Source organism: Carassius carassius, chromosome 44 (assembly GCF_963082965.1).
Source record: "Carassius carassius chromosome 44, fCarCar2.1, whole genome shotgun sequence".
Lineage (NCBI taxonomy): Eukaryota > Metazoa > Chordata > Actinopteri > Cypriniformes > Cyprinidae > Carassius > Carassius carassius.
Window position 1 is genome coordinate 16,781,401 of NC_081798.1, and position 21,431 is coordinate 16,802,831.

A 21,431-nucleotide genomic window follows, 5' to 3' on the forward strand; every position below is an offset into this window, starting at 1 on the left:
TGTGAGGATGTCCTGGTTTCAAACCCGCCAGATCAGTCACATGATTAGGAAGGCGGCAAGCATGATAAACAAAGCACAGATCTTCATTCATTTTTCAGGTTTTTCCAGTGGTTTATGCCAGACATCCAGGATAGGTCTTACATACTGACCACAGTCTGGAAAAAGCAAGACTTTTTCAATCTACGATATTCATCATGAGACTGCACATCTCGAGTCTTTGGAAGGCATTGTGAAGCTGGTGTTCAAAAATAGTTTTTCAAATCATCAAATATCACTGGATTTATTTAGAAAGGGGTACAGATAAGTGTAAACAGTTCACACAAAAATGAAAAGAAAATATTATGGTCCATAAACTAAAATAAAATATAATAAATGTTTTTTTTTTTTTTTTTGATGAACTATTTCTTTAAATGGTCAAAGCGTGATGAGCTATGAATCGTTTTGCCATAGAAAAACAAAAAAAAAAACCTATGTGTTATAATACTTCTTGATGTCACCAGGGTTTTCCTGCAAAAGTTCCTGTTAAGACTGTGCCAAGGTACTTTCCAGAGCTCAAGGGCTTGAACAAAAAAAGAAAAGAAAAAGAAAACAAGTAAACTTGGAAAAAGGAAGGAACATTCCTGAGCTCCGTGTCCAGTTTATAATATCAGCTTTAATGCCGATTGGAGACTGTTCTGTTAGGGATTTTAGCAGCCTGCCCCTTTAAGACTCGCTAAGGGCAGCGAAGGTTGGTGGCGGCCTCTGCTGTTTGAATCTGGTACTGCACTTAAAATATTTGCCCAGGTCATAATCATATTTTTGTTTCTTTTGTGCATTTAGTGCATAATAATCACTTGAAATGCACTTTCCCCGTGTAATATATTTTTTTCAGACCCTCATGATTCATAATATAACTTTTTTTGTTCAGAGTAGAATTTTGCACTTGTACATATGCAAATCATTTCTACTATTCATTTTGTGAAAGGAGATGTGAATAATGCTCTTCCCTCAGATTATTCCCAGTTTTTAAATTGTGGTTTACTTTTCTATTTGTGTGTGTGTGTGTGTGTGTAGAGTGATTTTGAGCTGAAGAAAATAATAGAGTTATCATTCCAGCAGTTCTTAAGACCAGGTCCATATTTTTGGGCTGTTAGTCAATTTACAGTTGAGCTGAAATGTAAACATTTTGATAAAAATTATAAGCATTTATATTTTAAAGATGAGATATTTTAGAAGATATCTGCTGGTGGACTGTTAGGATAAACCTAACCTGTTAAAGGAAATGATGACATATGTAGCTGGACACAGATATAGTTTGTATTTTATCTGTAGAATGAACCCATGAGGGGGAAAAAATATGATTCGCAATCTGGACAACTGTTGCAAAACCAGCTGTTGTAAAATATAGATATAGAATTTATTTTGTTTATAAAAGTGTATAATTTAAAGGTGTATGTTTTTTCTTCTGTATGTTGCATTTTTCCAAGCAATTTTTTTGTGGTTTGTTTTTGGAAGCATAAATAAAAAGTGTTATGTTGACTTCTGTGGTTCAGAATAATGTTTATATTTTTGGAGCGAACAACTGGATTCAGTAAATGCTCATTATTAGTCATAAACATAACTAATAGGGTTAACTTAATACAGTGATTCACGCAGAATGTGCATTTAATACATATTACAGGTTTATTATAACGAAAAAAAAAATGACATTTGCACACAATTCGATGAAACTCTTGACATTTTAATGGAAAATTAGAATAATTATTAAATTATTCTCCTCACAGTTAAATAGAAGCGAAAACATTCTACATTTTTTTTTTACAATATTTCACAGTATTTACAGAATCCTAGAGAATCGGTCTCCAGCAAACACACGCCAACCTAACGATCCAACACACTCCCTGTTCAGTTAAATATACAAAACAATTAGAAATACTAAAGATGCAAGTATAAATGAAACATATTCTGTACATTTCTTCAGTACATTCACAAAAGAACCGATCTCAGATAAAGCGCACAATGTGAAGCCGACTTGTTTGGTATGCTTTCAATACAGCAAACAAAACGCAAATCCCGACACAGATGCTTCCTGTAAACATCCCTTTTAAGAGCAGAGGTTTAAACATGGATATTTACAAGGTCATTTCATTAGAGATGATAACTAATATTATATACGGGGGTGGTGCTATGAAATATCTTCAGATGTTACCATTTCCATTCTAAAGGAATAAACAACTGTAGCCACATTAAGATGTTAAGGGTGGGGATATAATCTCAGTTCAACAATATAAACTTTCCAGGAACAGGAATAGTGTTTGTAAACATTTCCCCCTTTACATTAGAAATAGCCTTCATATCATAAAAGAAAACTGATGTTTTACAGAAGTCGTTCCCTTCTGGTGGACGCACACTCACATATGCACATCTACACACATATCTTGCAATTGCCCTCCTGTTATATGAACAACATTTATTATAATTTATAACATTCTTCATGCATGTAAGGAATATGAAACCTATATAAATGGTTCTCAGTCATCATGGACCACAAGGTGAGAAAGATGTAAAAATGCATCAGTTGACCTTAAAAGTAGAATCTTGTGGAAACTGTCAAGAGTATATAAAATATGACTTATTATGAATAAAGAACTTTAAGCAAATTCTAGGACCTTTTTTTCTCATTATGAAAATGAATCCCAGTGGCTTATTGTAATTCTAATAAATGTTGCATTTTCATTACTGTAATGCACGTAAAACTAATTCAATTATATAGCACAGTTGTGTAATAGATTTACAGTATTTTTTATTTTTTAGAGTTTAATTAAAAAATAATGTTCAGACAGTATTTATTGTTTTGTTTTTGTTGCATTTTCTGTATGCAAAGTATTATTTCTTACTTTTACTTTAATTTGTATGGTGAAATTTGACCTGGAAATGTTTTCTGAAAATTCACCTTAAAACTGCAACTCAAATTTTAGACTGAAGCAGTAAAAAGTGAACACCATCTGAACACCGTATATTAGCACAGAGCTATCAGGCAGTTCAAACCAATTAGAGAATCATTGGCTACAAAATATTAATGGTTTTGTTGAAGGGCCTCTTGCTTTCAGTCGTGGCCTGCGGCTCAGAGCGTTTCATTATTAACCTGCTCCTGACACAGAGCCAGAGACACCTGCTTCAGCTTCAAGACGGTCTGAAAATGACTGCTGTACTAACTGACCAGGGACTGATCAGGTCAGTCAATAAAAGGACACTTGGGTTCAACAAGCTGCCAGACAGATTCCAGTGATGCTCAAAATGAATGAATCGCACAAAAACATATTCAGGTCACATTTTATGACAATAGTTATGAGGAAAATTAAAACATTTAATTTTGCATTAAAAGATAATGTAATATGCTTATATATGTTAAAATATATTTTAAATCCAATTAACCGTAACAAACAAGGCTTACTTTCCTTTTAAAAAATATCTTTTCTTTTTTATTTTGGGTATATGACCTGACATGTTCTTGACAGATTCCCACAAATATCTCTCTACCTCTCATTTACAGTACAATATTACAGCTGGAGTTACCAAAATGGTGCAATTCTTGGCATTTTCAATATGCACGACAAAATAAACAGCTGATTTTGTGCTTTGTGGGGCTTTAGCAAGTTTCTACGGAAATGTTTTACAAGGACAAAAACAGACATAATTTTACAGTGAAAAAGCATAATATATGCGACAAAGAAATTAAATAAAGCAGAAGACTGGGAAATTGTGAAATTATGTTCTTGTAGGTGACAGAATATTAGATGAACAGCAATAAAACTAACTGTAATTCAAAATGCTTTGAAAAAAACCACATACAACCAAACAGTCCAGGTATTTAAAGACTGAAATGGCAATTCATTTAGATCCCTAAATCGGAAATAAATATTCTAAACTTTAATAATCTTGTCCTTTTCACTTCAGGACAGCGAGTCCTCACAGATGGTGACCTGACTCAAACTACAAAAAACACTTTTTGACGTTTGGTGGGGTTAGATTAGGAATGAGCCTAGTATTCATTGAGCAGATAATGACTTTCAAATCTCAGTTTGAGCTCTGCCAGGTGATGCAAACGCATTTAGGACAGACAGCAAGAGAAGGAGGGGGAAGAGGGAGGCAGGTGGTAATACACCACAGCCAGTGACGAGTGGAAAATTCAACAGAACTCCTCACAAACATTAAAAGCTAAATAGGTGGAAATGTGGCTGAGACGCTGAGGGGTCTGGTGGACCTGACTTCTTGGGAATGTCTCGAGTGAGGTCACATTGACTTCAATGGTTACTTGGTTACTTGCCTTTTAGCTGACGTCATTCATCCAAAGTGACTTAGAGGGGACTAATTGCAGGGTTTAAGTCATTTGCTCAAGTGCGTAATAGGGTAGGATTTTGACCTTGGTAACTATTTAGCTCCTGAGTCAACTTCTTGGCTCTTAAACAGAAACTTTTGTATTACCAGCCTAGATTTTTACACATAACCCCATTTTTTTGGACTTCGAGCATTTGTCATTGCAAAAGAAACAACGGTGGGCCACATCCATTATCAGGATTATGATGCCACAGGCTGAATGTTTCGTGTTAGTCAATGCCCACAATATCAACATCACTGCAGGCCTCCTTCACAGCCAATTCTGCATAAGTTTGCTATGGCTCTCACACCGCAAAACCCATAACAAGAAGTCCCAAAGCAAAGTCGGCTCCAAGAGCACAAGAACTACTTTGGTGAAAAACAAGTGCCTAATGATAATTAATAAATAATCTGTAATTAAAACATAAATAACACACTCATTTCAAGGGAAAGCTGATCAACTAAAAGTTGAGTCCCAAAGAGAAACATAGTGTTTGAAAAAGGAATCAAGAATTTGTGGTATTATGACTTGGCAGACAAGTTGTCAACCAATCATAAGAAGTCCCAGTGCTCACCCCTGCTGCACCTCATAACCCTTCCCTGACTAAAAAGGCCTCTGATTCCATAGTCAAACGGTCAATGATGAGGTCAACAGATATCAGTACTCTCCTCTCAATCTTGACGTCTCATTTGGGGATCTCCAGGGCCATTACTGCAGGTTTGGTCTTGAAGTACTGATTAAAACGTAGCACGGCATACCTAGGAAAAGAGTATGACAGAATCAGAGCTTAAAGTCAAAATTAGGAATAAGATACAATAACTAATATTGTTTTTTTAAAATCAGAAATTAATAAAATTGTATTTGTTTTATTTTAGCTCATATTAATCCCCAATAATGTTTTTAACCTTTATAAGGAGATATATTTAAGGATAAAAAAAAATTTGACAATTTTTGTGGCATTTTGCCTTAAGACCTGGTTATTTGTTGACTTTGACCTTTTCCTACATGCTATAAGGCTGATTATTTAAACAGGCTGTAGGATCCCTCCTGATCTCATCTGCGCAGGCAGTGATTTGTTGTTAAAAGGTGCAGTCTAAGTGGACTCACGACCTGTTGCTTGGAAACTGGCGATGGAGGAAGCTTACAGAATATATTACTTGAGCCAGATTAATAAAAGTAAGCCACGATTCCTACAAAAATATCCTCAGCCTCCGGATAACATAACTCACCCCCTCCAAAAAAAACAAAACTAGAGTACATTGAGTAAAGTTTCAATGTGCTACAGATACAAAACACTAAAGATTTCAAGTGCGGTTTAGGTCGAGTGTCAAAGTCAGACTGCAGGTGCAAAAAAAATAAGAAAACAGAAAAAGATATAGTTGTGGGACTACTCTAAATGTTCATTTCTAAACGTTAAAGAAATCAACAGATACATGACCCTGGACCACAAAACCGGTCATAAGGGTCCATTTTTTTATACATCATCTGACAGCTGAATAAATAAGCTTTCCATTTGATGTATGGTTAGTTAGGATGGGACAATATTTATCTGAGATACAACTATTTGAAAATCTGGAATCTGAGGGTGCAAAAAAATCTAAATACCGAGAAAATCGTCTTTAAAGGTGTACAAATTAATTCTTAGCAATGCATATTACTGAAATTAAGTTTTAATACATTTACAGTAGGAAACTTACAAAATATATTCATGAAACATGATCTTTAATTAATATCCTAATGATTTTTGGCATAAAAGCGATAATTTTGACCCAAATGGTTTTTACTTTTGATATTAAAGTGACAAATTACCTGGAGACCTATATATTATAATTATATTTTCAGGGTATTAATATGATTTATATTATGATATTCATAATATGCATCACCACATACTACTTATATTAGCATTTTTTAAAATGAAATATCTAAATCTGGTCTAACTTGTCCAATAATGAAATAACAGGACTTATTCCCAGTATAAAACTTTATATTAGATTACAAAAGTATCTTCTGGAACTAAAACTTGCTTGTTTACTGGCTGCATGAGTTGCCGCCACTTCCCATCACTTACTGTACATTCTTTATCTGCCAGTAATACCCATTTCTCTTAACACAGTCAGAGTTGATAATGATCTTTACGCCTGTAAATAAACCCTCCTACATCACAGAGATGCAATGCTTGCTGAGCTGGGTATGCTGCTTACCCGAGGAAGTCAAATTCGATGGTGGAGTACTTGGCTTGGATCAGGGCCCAGAAACCCCAGAAGAAATGTGAAGCCTGCCAAAGCGGAAGAACAAGAACTTTAGGCCAAAGCCTTCCAGCTCACTCCATACACAGACGTATCACTGACACCAATCAACATGCAGAAAGCTTGTAATCCAAATCCTTGGAATAGACTTCAAAAATGCAGCATTATGAAAACTTGATCCTCCTCCTCTATGATCCTCTGCACACTCACCAGAGCAAATTTATTGACCTGAACGTAGAGTGTCTCCAGTTCATGCTGGCTGACCTCTTCACCTTTCTTGATAGAGAGCTTGTAGGCCTGCAAATAAGTGTGCAACCAGTCCAACTGCATTTCTCGACTGGGATAAAGGTTGAAGTCTGGTTCACTCATGCCTAATAAACACATACAAACACGTATAAAAGACATTAATACAAAACCCCAGAGGATTACTTTTATGAATAACATTTTAATGCTGCTCACCTGCAAATTCATTAAAATGGTTTCCAATGTCAAATGCTTGGTAGTTGTAACTTGAGTATTCATAATCAATAAACCGAACATGACCTGAAAAAAGCAAAAGGTGTTGATTTGTAGCAAGTAAAACTAAATATTAGAATTGAGTGCCTTTTAAAACAAAATCACAAAATGTAATGCCTTAGGTGAAAAGTGTTAAGACTTTTGCTCTATGGTGTTGTCAATATTTCTTTGTTTGAGTTGCAGAATGAAGCATTTTATACACTACCGTTCAAACGTATAGGGTCTGGAAGTTTTTTTTTTTTATATAAATTAACACTTCTACTTAGCAAGGACACGCTAGATTGATTGATTGATTGATTGATCAAAAGCCACAGTCCACAGTAAAGATTTGTATGATGTCTATTTCAAATAATTCTATTCTTTTGAACTTTTTATTCATCAAAGAATCCTGAAAAAATTTTTTATCACAAAAACATTGTTTTCAACACTGATAATTACAAATGTTTCTTGAGTATCACATCAGTCTATTAGTCTATTTCTGAAGTATCATGTGACACTGAAGACTGGTGTTATGAAGCTGAAAATTCAGTTTTGCCATTACAGAATTAAATGCCATTTTAAAATATATTAATTCATTAATTCAATATTCATTGAATATTTTTTTTATCAAATGCTACCTTAGTAAGCATAAAAGACTTCTATAAAAAACCCACACAAAAAATTATTCCCATCCATAGGAGTTGAACTGAACATGAAATGTAGGCTATGAAATAATGAATATAATTTTCCCCTCCCACATGACTTTGGTTACACAAGAAGAAAGCTGTTTAAGAGGCAGTTTTCAAAAATTTTTAAAATATTACTCACTTTTGTAATACAAACTTATGTACATAATGAGGCACTTTTATTATAAAAGTAAATACAGTTTGATTTCAACTTGACATGGTGTACACAAGCTAAACTCACCTTCCTTTTCATTGTGAATGATGTTCTTGCATAGCAGGTCATTGTGACAGAGCACTACAGGAGAACCCAGCTGCGACAGGTGTTCCTTCATCCACATCATTTCTTGTTCTAAAACTTCCTGGCTGGGCACTTCCTGCTGAATTCTAATTAAGAGAAAACAGAAACAGATGAGTGATTCAAGCACGTGACAAACAGAGTCAAGAGTATTTGACAAATTTTGGGGGGAAAATAAAGTTTGCTGATAACAATAATGATATTCACTTAGTAAAATAATTGCACACATTTCCTAAACATGGCAGAGGTGAATAATAAATAAGTCCCTTCTCACAGGTGTTGTTCCTAAATACCTAGAACATGTAACCGTTAAACTTAAAAATAAATAAAAAAATAAATCTTGACCTAACAATCCTCTCTAATTATAGACTTACTAGATCTTTTATTTCTAAAATCTAAGAGAAAGTTGTTTTGGAACAACTGCAGAGTTTTCTGGAGCTAAATAGTGCTTTTGAAGAATTCCAATCTGGGTTTAGAAAAAATCACAGTACTGAGTTAACATTATTAAACGTTTATAATTATATTTTGTTGTCTGTTGACTCAGGGGATTCTGTTATACTCCTACTTTTAGATTTAAGTGGTGACTTTGATTCTGTGGAACTCTTAACTGGTTTAAGTCCTATATGATAGATTTTTTTCTGTTTGCCTGGATGGGTTTTCTTCTTCTGTTTCTGTTTTGGATTATGGAGTCCCTCAGGGCTCCATTCTGGCCCCTGTTTTGTTCTTGTTGTATATGCTTCCTTTGGGTACTATTCTTTCTAAACATGTGCTGTCATTTCACTTTTATGCTGATGACACACAAATTTATTTGCCCCCTAAAGAAATTTTAACAATTGCAAAACTGAGGTTATTATGTTTGGGGCAATGTGTTTCAAATACTTTTAATGGGGACCTAGGAGATTTGGTCTCTTATGTAAAATACTCTGGTGGGTGTTATATTTGATTCTGCCCTCAAATTTAATAAACAGATTGCTATAGATAAATCCAATTAAGGTTATTGTCTAAGGCTAAGAGTTTCTTAACATTTGCAGAGTTTGAGAGACCACAGAGAACAATATATTTTTACAACATTAATTAATGCTTGTGAATGTTGTTTAATACAAACACTTGATCATTCACGTTTGTTCATTGGGCATTAAATAAATTTAACAGAATGAACTTGTGATTTATGTATTAGTAAGAAGAATAATTGCTATATTTATTGTTTATTGTTAGGTCATGTTACCTAACAAATGGAATCTTATTGTAAAGTGTTTTTAATATTACAGTTTCCATCTATTGGATATACACTTTATATATGTAATCGTATCTAAATTTATTATAAAAGCTGAGGTTTGTTATTTACTGAAAATTTATATTTTAGTTTGTGTCAATGATCTAATGTTGCATTTGGTCAGACTCAGCCCATTGCAGGTATATCATATTTTTCTTTTACAGCTACAGGCTGATGAAGATCATGAAACAGACAACAGTTGTTTTTCAGCGGCAACAGAAATAAGACAAAAACCTCTGGGTGAAACTTGTTTCGATTTTTTTAATACTTTTATTACTTGTGGAAAACTCTGAAACTGAATTTTAAATAAGTGTAAAGAATGAATTACTTTTATAATAAAAACAATGGTTTTGTACTTTTTATGTTTGTTTAACGTTATTAATAAAAAATAATGTTGTTCAATTAGCATGTTTGTGTGTTTTGCTTTGGTACAGAGAACCGTGAGGATTTTCACTGGTACCCCGAATGCTGAATTTTTGGTACCGTGACAACACTAACTTAACTATTGTAAATTTCTTTATATTGGAATGATTGAATCCAATATTAATTATTTTCAGATGGTTCAAAATGCAGCCGCCAGATTTTTAACTTGCACTCAGAATTTCGATCAAATTACCCCAATATTACACTCTTTGCAATGGCTGCTGATTCGTTATATAATTGATTTTTATTTATTTTTTTGCTTTTTGTTTTTAAAGCTCTAAACGGATTATCTCCAAAATATCTTAGTTGAGTTATAAGTCGAAAGGTGATCAAGCTTTTTCTACTGTTGCTCCAAAATTGTAGAATAGCTATACACTCCCTTTATACATAATCTCTACAGTCTGAATATAAATCTGAATTTAATTTGAATATGTCAAGACGCCGGCTCCTGTTTCAGCAGCACCACACGTGTGTGTCGTGGTACTCTTGTGAACGTGCAGCGAATAATGACACAGAAGAGAATAATTGTTGAATAAAGTTATTTTTGTCACATGGACTATATATGTCCTTACTACCTTTCTGGGCCTTGAACATGTCAGTTGTGTTACCATCTATAGAGGGTCAGAAAGCTCTCAGATTTCTTCAAAAATATCTAATTTTGGGTTCCGAAGATAAAAGAAGGTCTTTTTTGAAACGACATGAGTGTGAGTAATTAATGACAGAATTTTCATTTTAGGGTGAACTATCACTTTAATAACATTAACTCTTTGGATTATAATAATTCATGTTTTATGATATCGAGAAATTAACTAAGACTTTAATGAACCTAAATGATTTAAGTGTTAATGAGTGTTTTTCATTGCCAGTTCATGTACTTTAGAAATAACAAATGGAATCCTATTGTATCAACTAAATGCTTCATCAGGCTTCTAACGGATGGATTAACAAAAGAGAAATTAAGACAGTGATAAACTCATCCAGTTAAACCACTGAGAAAGCCCGTGTGAGTGACCACTCTCCCTTCATAATGGGCTTAAGGAGCTATTTCTAGAATCTTCTTTTGCCCTGCAGTGGCTCACTCAAAGCAGAGCAGCAATGAACTGATTTGTTGCTTTTTTGCTTAAGTTTATGACTTCTATATTGAAACAGCAAACTATTGCGTGAAATCATCCGATTAGACTTTGGGCAATAGTATAATCTCCACCAGAGAATCTTTTATGAAACTAATGTTATGATGACGTAAATGACTTCACATGTGCATTATCTCTGACTCCCGATAAACGTCAGGATGCAAACAGCTTTTAAGAGAGAGCATGTTTTGCAAGGAAGACAGTGGAGATAATGTGACATAACAGCTCTGCACATGAGATTAGATGGACGGATGCAATCTGTATACCGTCTAACACCGGTCTGAGCAAAATCCAAATTTACAGAGGTTTCAAATGGCTTTTATAGGTCTCATCCAATCAGATTCTGAGTTGCGACCTGTGTGATATAATCTGAATTTTAGATCATTTAAAGGGTTACCTGACATTAGATGCTTGGTCTGTGAACTCAGTGGCCACCAGCGAGAAGTACTTGCGCATTTTGATCCATAGGTTGGATTTGGGGATGCAGCCGTTGTGTGCGTGGATGGCGTGAATGCTGGCCATTTCACGTGCGATTAGTCTGCCAATAATAACAAAGGAAGAAGCTGGTCAAAATGGCAGTGTTTAATTTCTGGTTAAATACAATGCCTGGAAAAAGCGGTTCGTGTGGGAAAATGGATATTAGCCCAAGGTCACTGGTGTAGATTTTGATACGGTTCACTGTGTGCCTGGAAGGAGATTACGTGACCCTCATAATGGGAATTAACACTTCTGTCTGAGTTCACATGAACTTCACTTCAAATTTGCAGTTTAGCTTAGACTATCTGAAGAACAACAAACCATTTTTACACAAACCATTTTTTAATATTTAAAAACCTGTTTTAATTATTAAGAAGCAAAACTTAATTTAACCTTGATAATAAGAAATGTTTTGGAGCAGCAAATCATCAAAAATGCAATGCATTCTGGGATTCTTTTATCAAAGGATAATATCTTAAAATTTGGACAAATGTAATAAGTACAATTATAAATATGCAAGTAGTATTGGGTTTTGGAATGGAGCTAAGATCAGTTTTAATGACTTCCTTATTATAGTCGCAAGGGCCAAAATAGGCAATGGACATTAAGGTAAAATCAGAGTGAAGTACTCTATGTTCTAACCCAAATGCCCAAGTCAAAAGACCAAATAAATGTGCTATTTTTTAAATGAACACCCATTTGGATCCTTCTATTTTGTGCCGTGTGCTGAGCAGACCCACCTGAGTAACACAGGGTCCCTGACGTCTTGAGTATCCAGAGCACGTCCTTGCATGAACTCGTAGCAGATGCCATTCTGGAAGGTGCAGTAAAGTCGGGGCGCGCAACCGTTGGCGTGCAGAACCTGGAAGCTCTTCAGTTCATTGTCTCGGTCCACGATCAGCTCTGTCTTGTTGCCGTACACCCTCACCAGCACCACATCCTCGAGGCAGTCCTCCACATAACACCCCACCAGTTTGTTAGTTGTGCCATCGGTGAAAAGCTAAAAGTACAAAGCAAACACAAGTAAGGATTGGAATCTCATCTATTTTTATTTGCAAGATACATAAACTTTAGTCAACTTGAAACAGCGTTCAAAACCAGTTTTACTTCTGTAATTTGATGCATATCATACAACAAGAACTGCATGTTATGTTTACTTAAAGGGTTCGTACAGCCACAAATGAAAATATACTCACCCTCAGGCCATCCAAGATGTAGATGAGTTTGTTTGTTCATCAGAAAAAAAAAAAAAACTTGGAGAGATGTAGTATGATTTCACTTGCTCACTAATGGATCCTCTGCAGTGAATGGGTGCCGTCAGTCCAAAACAGCTGAAACAAACTCATCTACATCTTTGTTGGCCTGAGGGTGAGTACATTTAATTTGTAATTTAATTTTTTGGGGGGGGGGGGGGGGGGGGGCTATTACTTTAAAGACACAAAAATCTATTTTAAATAACTGAAATGTCAATCACAATGGAGCATATGATAAACGGGCAAGACTTAAAATGCTTTTTAGCATAATATCCCACAATTCACTGCAGCGGCCTTGCCACCCACCAATGCATTTCTGAGATTCCTGAAATGACAAATGTACAAACAGCACGAGTGGTCAACGTACAGCACAGAGGATGAATTCAACTCTGAGCAGGTGCTGTTTTGACTGTTCAACAGATTTGTCAAGGTTGCACACTTCGAACTTGTAATGTGTCTCAATAGCAAATGGGTTTAAGTCGATATATTGCTGACAGCAAATATGATTAAATATCATAATGATATGAACAATGCAGGATAGTTTGAGTCTTAAGAACTGACTGAATGGTCAGTGTTTACAGTTGAGCCAAGGTCAGGTGCTTATCATCAACAACCACAACACAACGTCTAACTCTTTCTGCTGTGTCACATGACCAGGCGACTCTCCTAAACGGCTGGAACGAAGATCTTGTTGTAATCTGATGAATGGTATCAGTATGCCAAGCGCCAACAGAGGGGCTTTATTTTGAGCATTTTGGCTTCATTAAAACAACTGTACCAAAGCAGTTGTAAACAATACGTTTGGGCACAATGCATGTTTTTCATTGATGAAAACTATGCTGGCTATCTGTAAACAGTGCTGTGCCAGCCGCGAGGAGGTCGGACGGGATTAGGTTCATTCATCCTGGCTTTAAAGAAGCACAAACACTATTCATGTTGTTGTCCAAACAGTATGGGGGTAAATCTCTAAAAAAAAAAAAAACATGTTCGAGTCGTAGGTCATCCCAAAATCTTCAGAATAAAATATCAAAATGAAGTCTATTTTTAGGACCTGGACCAAGCATGGGCCAGTGGAAAGGTTTTGTGCCATGTGTTTTTGTCTAATGCAAATTTATATAAATTGAATATCCCTGTTGCGTATTGTGCAGATTTGAATGTTACCAAGGTTACATTATCTAGCTGGCTGACTGATGGGGCGGTCACACTGCACTTTTCGTTCCATTGACTTTCATTCATACGCATGCGAATGCGTCAGACCGGAAACGCAAGCTCATGCGAAAAATTTCGCATTTCGCTGCGTTCCAAAGTTCAAGTTTGCTGAACTCTGACCTGCGAATTCGCATCACGTGAAGCTGTGGGACAAGTAGAAGATCGATACATCACTGCGTGAACTCTCTGTAATGTTACAGAAATTAAAAAATGAAGGAAGCGCTAAATAACTTTAGCTGTACCGCAGCGTCCTATTTTATATAATACATATTTAAAAGATTATAAAAATAAAATAAAAAAAGCTGCATGGTTCCCAGTGTCAACGGAAACAGGAACAGATGGTACATTTGAATGAAGACGTTTTATAATTTTTTTTATTGCTTAGGGTGTAAGTATATATTTATATAGAGAGGGAGATACAGAGAGTACAATATAATAAGACGCTTTCGACGCCGTCGCAAAAGACACAGTACAAGCACATATTAATCCATGTGATAATTGAGGAGAGACCGTTTTATCTTGCTCCCGCCCATATTCGCAGCGGCGTCCCCTTTAGTCGAGGTTTTGTTGAATTCACAACAAGGACTTCTGAAAGGAATGGGCTGAACATTATAAATGATTCAGAAGGTTTGCCATCATTTTCCTGAAAAAGTGTCATGTGGATCTATAGCTACTGTGTACATAATTGCATAAATCATTTTTTTTTTATAAAAATCATGTTAAAATTATAAAAAAAACATACAATTGTTGGCTATGTGAATATCGGCAACAGTTTGGGCCCCTAAAACAAGGGGTCTTTTGTCCTCCTTGACTATGAGTTCCATATTCTCAAAATATCACACGGTATAAGCCATAAAATCCTTATGTATCAAATATGACACACAACACATATCCAAACGTTTTTTTTTTGTCTAAGGTTTCAATGTACTGTTCCATTTCAAAATATTACATTTTTCTGACTTTAATTTCATATTGCATGCTTTTTACAGTCAATATAGCTGTATCATTTCTGGCATATTAAATCTATTAATGCTAGTAAACGTATTACATTTATTTACTGCCAAAAAATAAAAAAAATAAGGAAAAAACTATTTAAAAAAATTGTTATAAGAATAAAATACAACCACTGTGGGGGGGGGGGGGCATTTTGAGCATTTGAGCAATTGTGCTTAATATCACAAAAAAAAGGCTTAATTTCTTTAAGCACAAGATATGAATTCTTATGTCTTTTCTTGCTTTTACGGTGAAATATGTCTCATAGAGATGTCATCGTGAGATTCATTAGTGACGTGGACTGGGACACGCTGTCTCTGTGTAAAGACAAACAAACAATAATAACACTGTTCACATCATAAATGATAACACTCAAACCGATATGACAGATATGGCCGATAATCAGTGTAATAATGTAGGTTTATAGTTGTGTTAAGTGTGTAGCCTGTGTGGCGTTGGGTAAAGGCCGGACAGTCAGTGTGACTCAGGATATCTCAACAACTGTATTAGGACAAACTACCTCACAGGCTGCATGGCAGGCTTGCTTTATTACTATTACAATATCTGATATTAACTGTGTGAAGATTGTGATCCTCCTAAATGAAAATAAACATTTTCCAATGAAGTCGTGAGACATTGATCTGATTACGCAACTGGAACAGGCTGATAACTTTTGAATCAAACATGGTTTTGGGTCGAGTCAATCTAATCAGATCAAGTAGTTTCAAACCAGGACGCCAGGTGGGAGCTGCTCTATCTGACCGAAAACCTCGTATTCAGAGGTGATAAGCAACAGCCGACCTGTGTCAAGAACTAAAGAAGCAAAACATGTAACTGTATACATGTGTACACACAGGATTTTCAATATGACCTGCAACAAAATGCATTGACACTACCTGTGAGCCAAAAAGACCTTGGGGTTTATTTAAATCAGATGTATGTATTATATTTTATGCAAATGCAGCACAAGTACATTTACATTATGGCAATGCACCTTACTAAGCAAACTCATTTCACGCTACTAGAACTAAAGATTAACATGAACTACGTTGACACAATAACGAAAGTACAAACGAACATAACCTTAACACACCATAATTACCATCATAACTTTTTAAACACCCTAACATTTTTAAATGAATTATAAAATATATTTATTATTGATTTTTAAAACATATTATTGTTTTATTATATAGATAGATAGATAGATAGATAGATAGATAGATAGATAGATAGATAGATAGATATTTCAATTTTATTCTCGTTTTTTCAGCAGCATAGCAAAGAAGTCCCTGCCTGCTGGAGAAAACCTGTTTCCTGGCTCATTTCAAACTACATCTCCTCATGCATGACGCAAACTGTTAATTTATTGTTTTATACCTGTTTTATTGTAGTCTACGTAGGAGTCATGACCACAGCAGCTGGCTAAATTAGCCACGTCACTCATGGGGTCATAACTAGCAATATGACGTGAAAACGAAAGAAAAAAACCCTTCATCGTCATTTACGCTATATTAGGAGCTATACTTCAATGTGAAATATATTTATATACATAAAAACGTTATACATATTAAAATACGCAAAATAAATTTATAGAGAAAGGCCTTAAAGACGCCGGTAGTAAATTAGCTGAAGCTAACGTTACGTTACCTTGGTCCGGATCAGGTTCGGGTCCCAGCGCGGTCTGAGCTCTTTGATCAGCTTCATCGCCCCCTCCGTCACATTGTGCTCGTCCACGAATATCGGATATTTTCTGATCACCGGTGACCCCACCGGCACGTGGATCTCCGTCTCCATCATATGATTTATCTGTGTATCAATTCCCGACATTAAATTTTCTGAATCTAAAAGTATTCACTATGTATATTACGTATTCTGGGGGTCTGAAGGTTTTTATTTGACTTTGCAGGGAAGGTCGAGTCCGGTTAGGTATGTGCAGAGGAAAGAGCTACTCATATGCCGGTACCGTCGGTTTCTGTCATCACAGTAGAAAACACGGCGCTTCTTCCTTATACAGGCGCCGCCCACAAGAAATCACCCGATGACGGAGGCCTAGCTCCTGAATATTAATGAGGTCAGGATGACAGTCACAGACCGTCTGCGGCGAAGGATTAGCTTATTAATATTTATTAGGCCAGTTGACGTTGCCTTCGTAGTCATCCATTGTAAGAACTTGGCTCATGAATATTATGAGTTAAGCCGTCGACGTAGTAAGTTTCGTAAATAACCTTGCTCCTGTGTTTTAGAAATAAAAATATGTTCATTATTTAGTTTTTTTCCTCCTTTTTTTATAGTGCCATGTTATGTGCATGAATATTAGTAAGGAAGGAAGAATATAATATAACAATTCTGAAGTCAAAGATGTGATGTAAACAATCTGAATACTTAGCCAAATCAAATGACAGGCGTAAAAACAAATCTCAGGTTTACTGTAATCATATTGGTCATTATTGTATATAATAATATCTATCGGTCAGATGGACATTTTCAAGCCACTAGAAGTCTCTCTGCTCATTCATATTATTACACGAACTAAAGGGCCCTCTTGGTGGCAAAGATTCCCCACGAGCTACAGATCTTACATTATAATGCAAAGAACATGGTTCATGATAATGATTTCAAATATCTGCAAATAGTTTATTGAATCACGTCAATAAAATAATACAATATAAAAGTTTACAGAGTGCAATATAATATAGTACTATTTATAATACAGTTGTATTTTATATTTATTATATTTCAAGATACTATCCTATTTTATATGGTTTCCATTTTAATGTTATTTTTAGTTTAGGTTTTTAGTAATGTTGCATTGTGTTTTTGTCATTTTAAAAATGAATGAATGAATTTAACAAAAATGTTCTCTCTCTCTCTCTCTCTCTCTCTCTCTCTCTCTGGTTATAAGCCTAGTTCAATGTATTAACTTTGGTTGATGGCAACATTCAGCCACTAGATGTCCTACATTAGCCAACTACAAAGAATGAGTGCACCTAATGTCACACTGATAGCATCACAGTGTGCAGTGTACACCTACACCGTACTGTATAGTATGTTGTCTATCATTTTTTTCTTTAAAAAAAAAAAATAATAATAACCCTAACATTACCTTTTTAACAGCATGTAAAATAGAATGCAGTATGGAGCACTAAGCATTAAACCTTAAACTTGAACACTGATTGACTGATTCAGTTTTTTTATGCTTTGTAATAGTCCAAAATTTGCCATCAAGTAAGTTTATAAAAGTAATTGCTAATACACTGTTGTAAATCCTAATACAATGTTACTTATTACAAGAAAAAGAAGAAAAAAAAATAATGTGTTCTCACTTGTCACAACTCTTCTATGCGGGTCTGAGAAATCTTCCACATCACTATTAATTTGACATGCCTAACAGGAAACTGTTCGCTCTCAAGCATATTATAGGTTTTCTGTTTCACAGAGCATAAATGAGTGGGCCACTGCACACACTGATGTAATGCTTTCACACTTGCAGAAACATGTCTCCATCAACTGTTTCCTCTTTAGTCAGGGATTCTCAATTGTTCTTGAGGACTGGAATGTAGTGTGATTCTTCTTAGGGGGGTTGATCTCTTGACAATGTACCCTGGAAACTTGTTTCTGCAGAAGCACTGCTAGAACAGTTTATGCAATACTAATAAGAGTTAAGGAAATATTTGCCCTCCATCTGAACAGACAATGAATTACCTGTTCGCTTTAAGAGAAACTATACAGGGTTTTCTCTTCCTGGGTGACCAAAAGATCTCTACACCCAAGACAAATTCCCCTTTCAAAGTTCATGTGTTTTCTTGTGCAGTTAAGTTGGCCCTGGCTTCGCTTTTTCATGCACACATTTGCAAATATACATGCACACTTTACATTTACATATTCTTTCTATGTTGACAAACACACTGATACACACAGATCTACTCTGTGAATTATTACCTGCACAATAACCAAATACAGATGCTGGGTAATTTAACTAAAAGGAGACATATGGGATTCCAAACATATTCATGACTAGCTCTTTTCACCCCACAAGAAGGCCGTAAAACTGACACTTCAGAAGTCACTATCTTTACAGATGCACTTTTGCTTCACAAAGAAAAATCCTTAACAGTACACAGCATAGAGACATGCAAGGACTGTTTTACACATTAAACATTCGTATTAAAATGTGCATGAATAGTATTCTATTTTATTTATTATTATTTATTTATTTATTATTATATAATTATTTATTCTATTTATTTTATTTTACAAAACTAAAAGTATTAAAATGTTGTTGTTTTTTTTTATATGAAATGACATATAACTATTGCATGACAAACAATCAAAAATATAAATAAATAAATAAATAATAAAAATTTGGCCTTGAGAGAAAATAAGTCTACGTTGAGGTACTAAAATGACTAAAACTAGAAATGAAAAAGCTAAATAGAAATATTAAACTGCTAAATAGTAAAAATTTATCTGAAAACTGAAAATTGAAAAACAAACTCAAACTGAAACTGAAATCAATATAATGAAAAAAAAATAAACAGAAATGAGAAAAGTAGATAACAAAATGACTTAAACTAAAATGAAAACTAAAACTGGAATCAATATTAAGCAAAGCTAAAGAGAAATATTTTAAAAACTAAAACTAAAAAAATAGACAAAAGCACATAACAAATTTACTAAAACCTAATCTAAAATTAAAGCTAATTCAAAACATTAATATTATAATTCTAAAATAAAATGAAATATTTTATAAAATAATAATAAAATAACCACATTTCTTGTTTGTTGCATTTATCTGAATACAAATTAAACTTATTCAAGGCCTTTTAGGATATTTTCAGCTACAAAGAAAGTTTCATTTGAACTCTGCTATCATCATGTAGCTTTGCACCATTTCTGCATCTGAAACAGTAGAAAATGGTGCTAGAAACACCAAGGTCGTGGGTTTTATTCCCATGGAATGTGTGAACTTATGTATACCTTAAATGTTCTGTAGTTTAAATGTACTTTTTGAAAGTGCCTGTCAAATACATAAATGTAAAAGTCTATTCACACAATTTTTCCCAGATTATTTCACTAAGGCTCTGCTGGTTCACTAAGAAGTGACAGAAGTGACATCATTAAAGCCCCATTTAGTCTGTGGACGGTGGATGTGAAGTTCCAGCCAGCAGCCATCTGCACTGCATTCAGAGCTTTGTCTTCCTTTAGTGTCTCATCATCCTCCCTCTGCACAGACAAGCCCTGATGATTTTAACCAGCTCTGGTGAGTGTCGGGCCACACACATCCCGCTTTAAACGGCCCTCCGGGTCTCTTGTAAATCCACCAGAGCTCCTGTGGCCTTTACAGCAGGAACAATACCTGATTTAAAAGCTGGGGAATTTACTGTTCCTGCTAAAGATATTTTTGTGTGTGGCATCTGTTGTCTGCAAAGCCAAAGGTAGACAATTGCATTGAAGGGTGTTAAAAAGAAACTGGTTCATTTGGAAGGAAAAAGGAGAGGCTCACTAACCAGGTGGCGGAAACACATATGCAATGAATTGAAAAGAAAAGTGCTTCAATAGATCGTTTGCTTAAAGTTTTTAGCCTTCATTCAGTGTGAAATGTCACAATGTAAATGCATGAATGAGTTATATAATAGCACAACAACAACTAGGGACAGAACCTGCATGGGTGCTGGACTGGATATGCTTATGAAAGTAAATTTAAAGTTTCAAAAAGTTCAGGTGCACAATATATATATATATATATATATATATATATATATATATACAAAGAAAAAAAATGTTTCATGATGTAAATATAGTGTTTCTGTATATAACAAAAATAAAATAAAAGCTGGGTAGTGTAACGAATGGGTGAAGGAGTGGCAGGAAGCAAGTGCGAGATTAATGATATTTAATGAAGACAATGATACAGACAGTACTTGAGACACAAACAACGCTGGGAGGAATGCACAGTCCAAGATGGTGGTGATGAGTGACGAATCCGGAAGGCGGAGGTGAGTAGGCAGCAGGAGAGGATGACACAGGAACTGCGGGGAAGCGAGCCGAAGGTAAGTGGTGTTGCTTGGTGGTGGGTTGCGTAGAGTGGACGGGGTTCCGGGGAGAGAAGGACATCCAACACAGAAACACACAAGAACGCAAAGCATAGGTCATAAACATGAAACAACGCTCTCACGAACACAAGACGCTAGACAAGCCAATACATAGGGATGAGTAATGAGTGACAGCTGTTGCTGATGACAATTAACGGAGACGCCCACAAACTAATCAGTGCTGACACGTAACACACAGACTTCACCCACAAAGTGCAAAACCCAGAGATCACGGTTTACCAACCGTGACAGTACCCCCCCCCTCTATGAACGCCTCCTGGAGTTCCCAGAAGGGCCTACCTGCTGATTGTAATCATCAATAAGGGAGTGATCCAGTATGTCCCTAGCAGGTACCCTACTCCTCTCCTCCGGACCGTAACCTTCCCAGTCCACCAAGTACTGGAATCCTCGTCCCCTCCGTCTCGAGTCCAGAATACGATTAACTGAATAGGTCGGTTCCCCATCTACGAGACCCGGCGGCGGGGGAACCGGGGTA

The 21,431-nt window shown here is 35.5% G+C and overlaps 2 protein-coding genes across 3 annotated transcripts in view; one reads left to right on the plus strand and one right to left on the minus strand.

Moving 5' to 3' along the window:
* The window catches only part of snrpe (small nuclear ribonucleoprotein polypeptide E), a 148,066-nt gene that overhangs the window by 40,702 nt on the left and 85,933 nt on the right, over window positions 1–21,431 (plus strand). The window lies entirely within an intron of this gene.
* Window positions 3,993–16,863, minus strand: LOC132126245 (ethanolamine kinase 1-like). Of its 2 annotated transcripts, none has more exons than XM_059537372.1 (8): window positions 16,491–16,863; window positions 12,126–12,385; window positions 11,306–11,446; window positions 8,029–8,171; window positions 7,066–7,149; window positions 6,871–6,977; window positions 6,562–6,635; window positions 3,993–5,115 (listed from the first exon to the last, which is right to left on the minus strand). In XM_059537372.1, exons 1-8 carry the CDS (start codon window positions 16,668–16,670, stop codon window positions 5,043–5,045), a joined length of 1,062 nt encoding a protein of 353 aa, XP_059393355.1. In that variant the 5' UTR covers window positions 16,671–16,863; the 3' UTR covers window positions 3,993–5,042. The 2 variants fall into 2 exon arrangements, with proteins under 2 accessions (XP_059393355.1, XP_059393354.1); XM_059537371.1 differs by having other exon boundaries at window positions 6,817–6,977; window positions 16,491–16,862.

What these genes read in the sequence shown, in the direction of transcription:
- LOC132126245 (XM_059537371.1), bottom strand. Translation starts at nt 16,670, where the DNA reads ATGTCGGGAATTGATACACAGATAAATCATATGATGGAGACGGAGATC. An exon ending in CATTCACAATGAAAAGGAAG is followed by an intron (nt 7,150 to 8,028) that starts GTGAGTTTAGCT and finishes TGCTTTTTTCAG; the next exon opens with GTCATGTTCGGTTTATTGAT. An exon ending in ATCGAATTTGACTTCCTCGG is followed by an intron (nt 5,116 to 6,561) that starts GTAAGCAGCATA and finishes CTCTTTTCCTAG; the next exon opens with GTATGCCGTGCTACGTTTTA.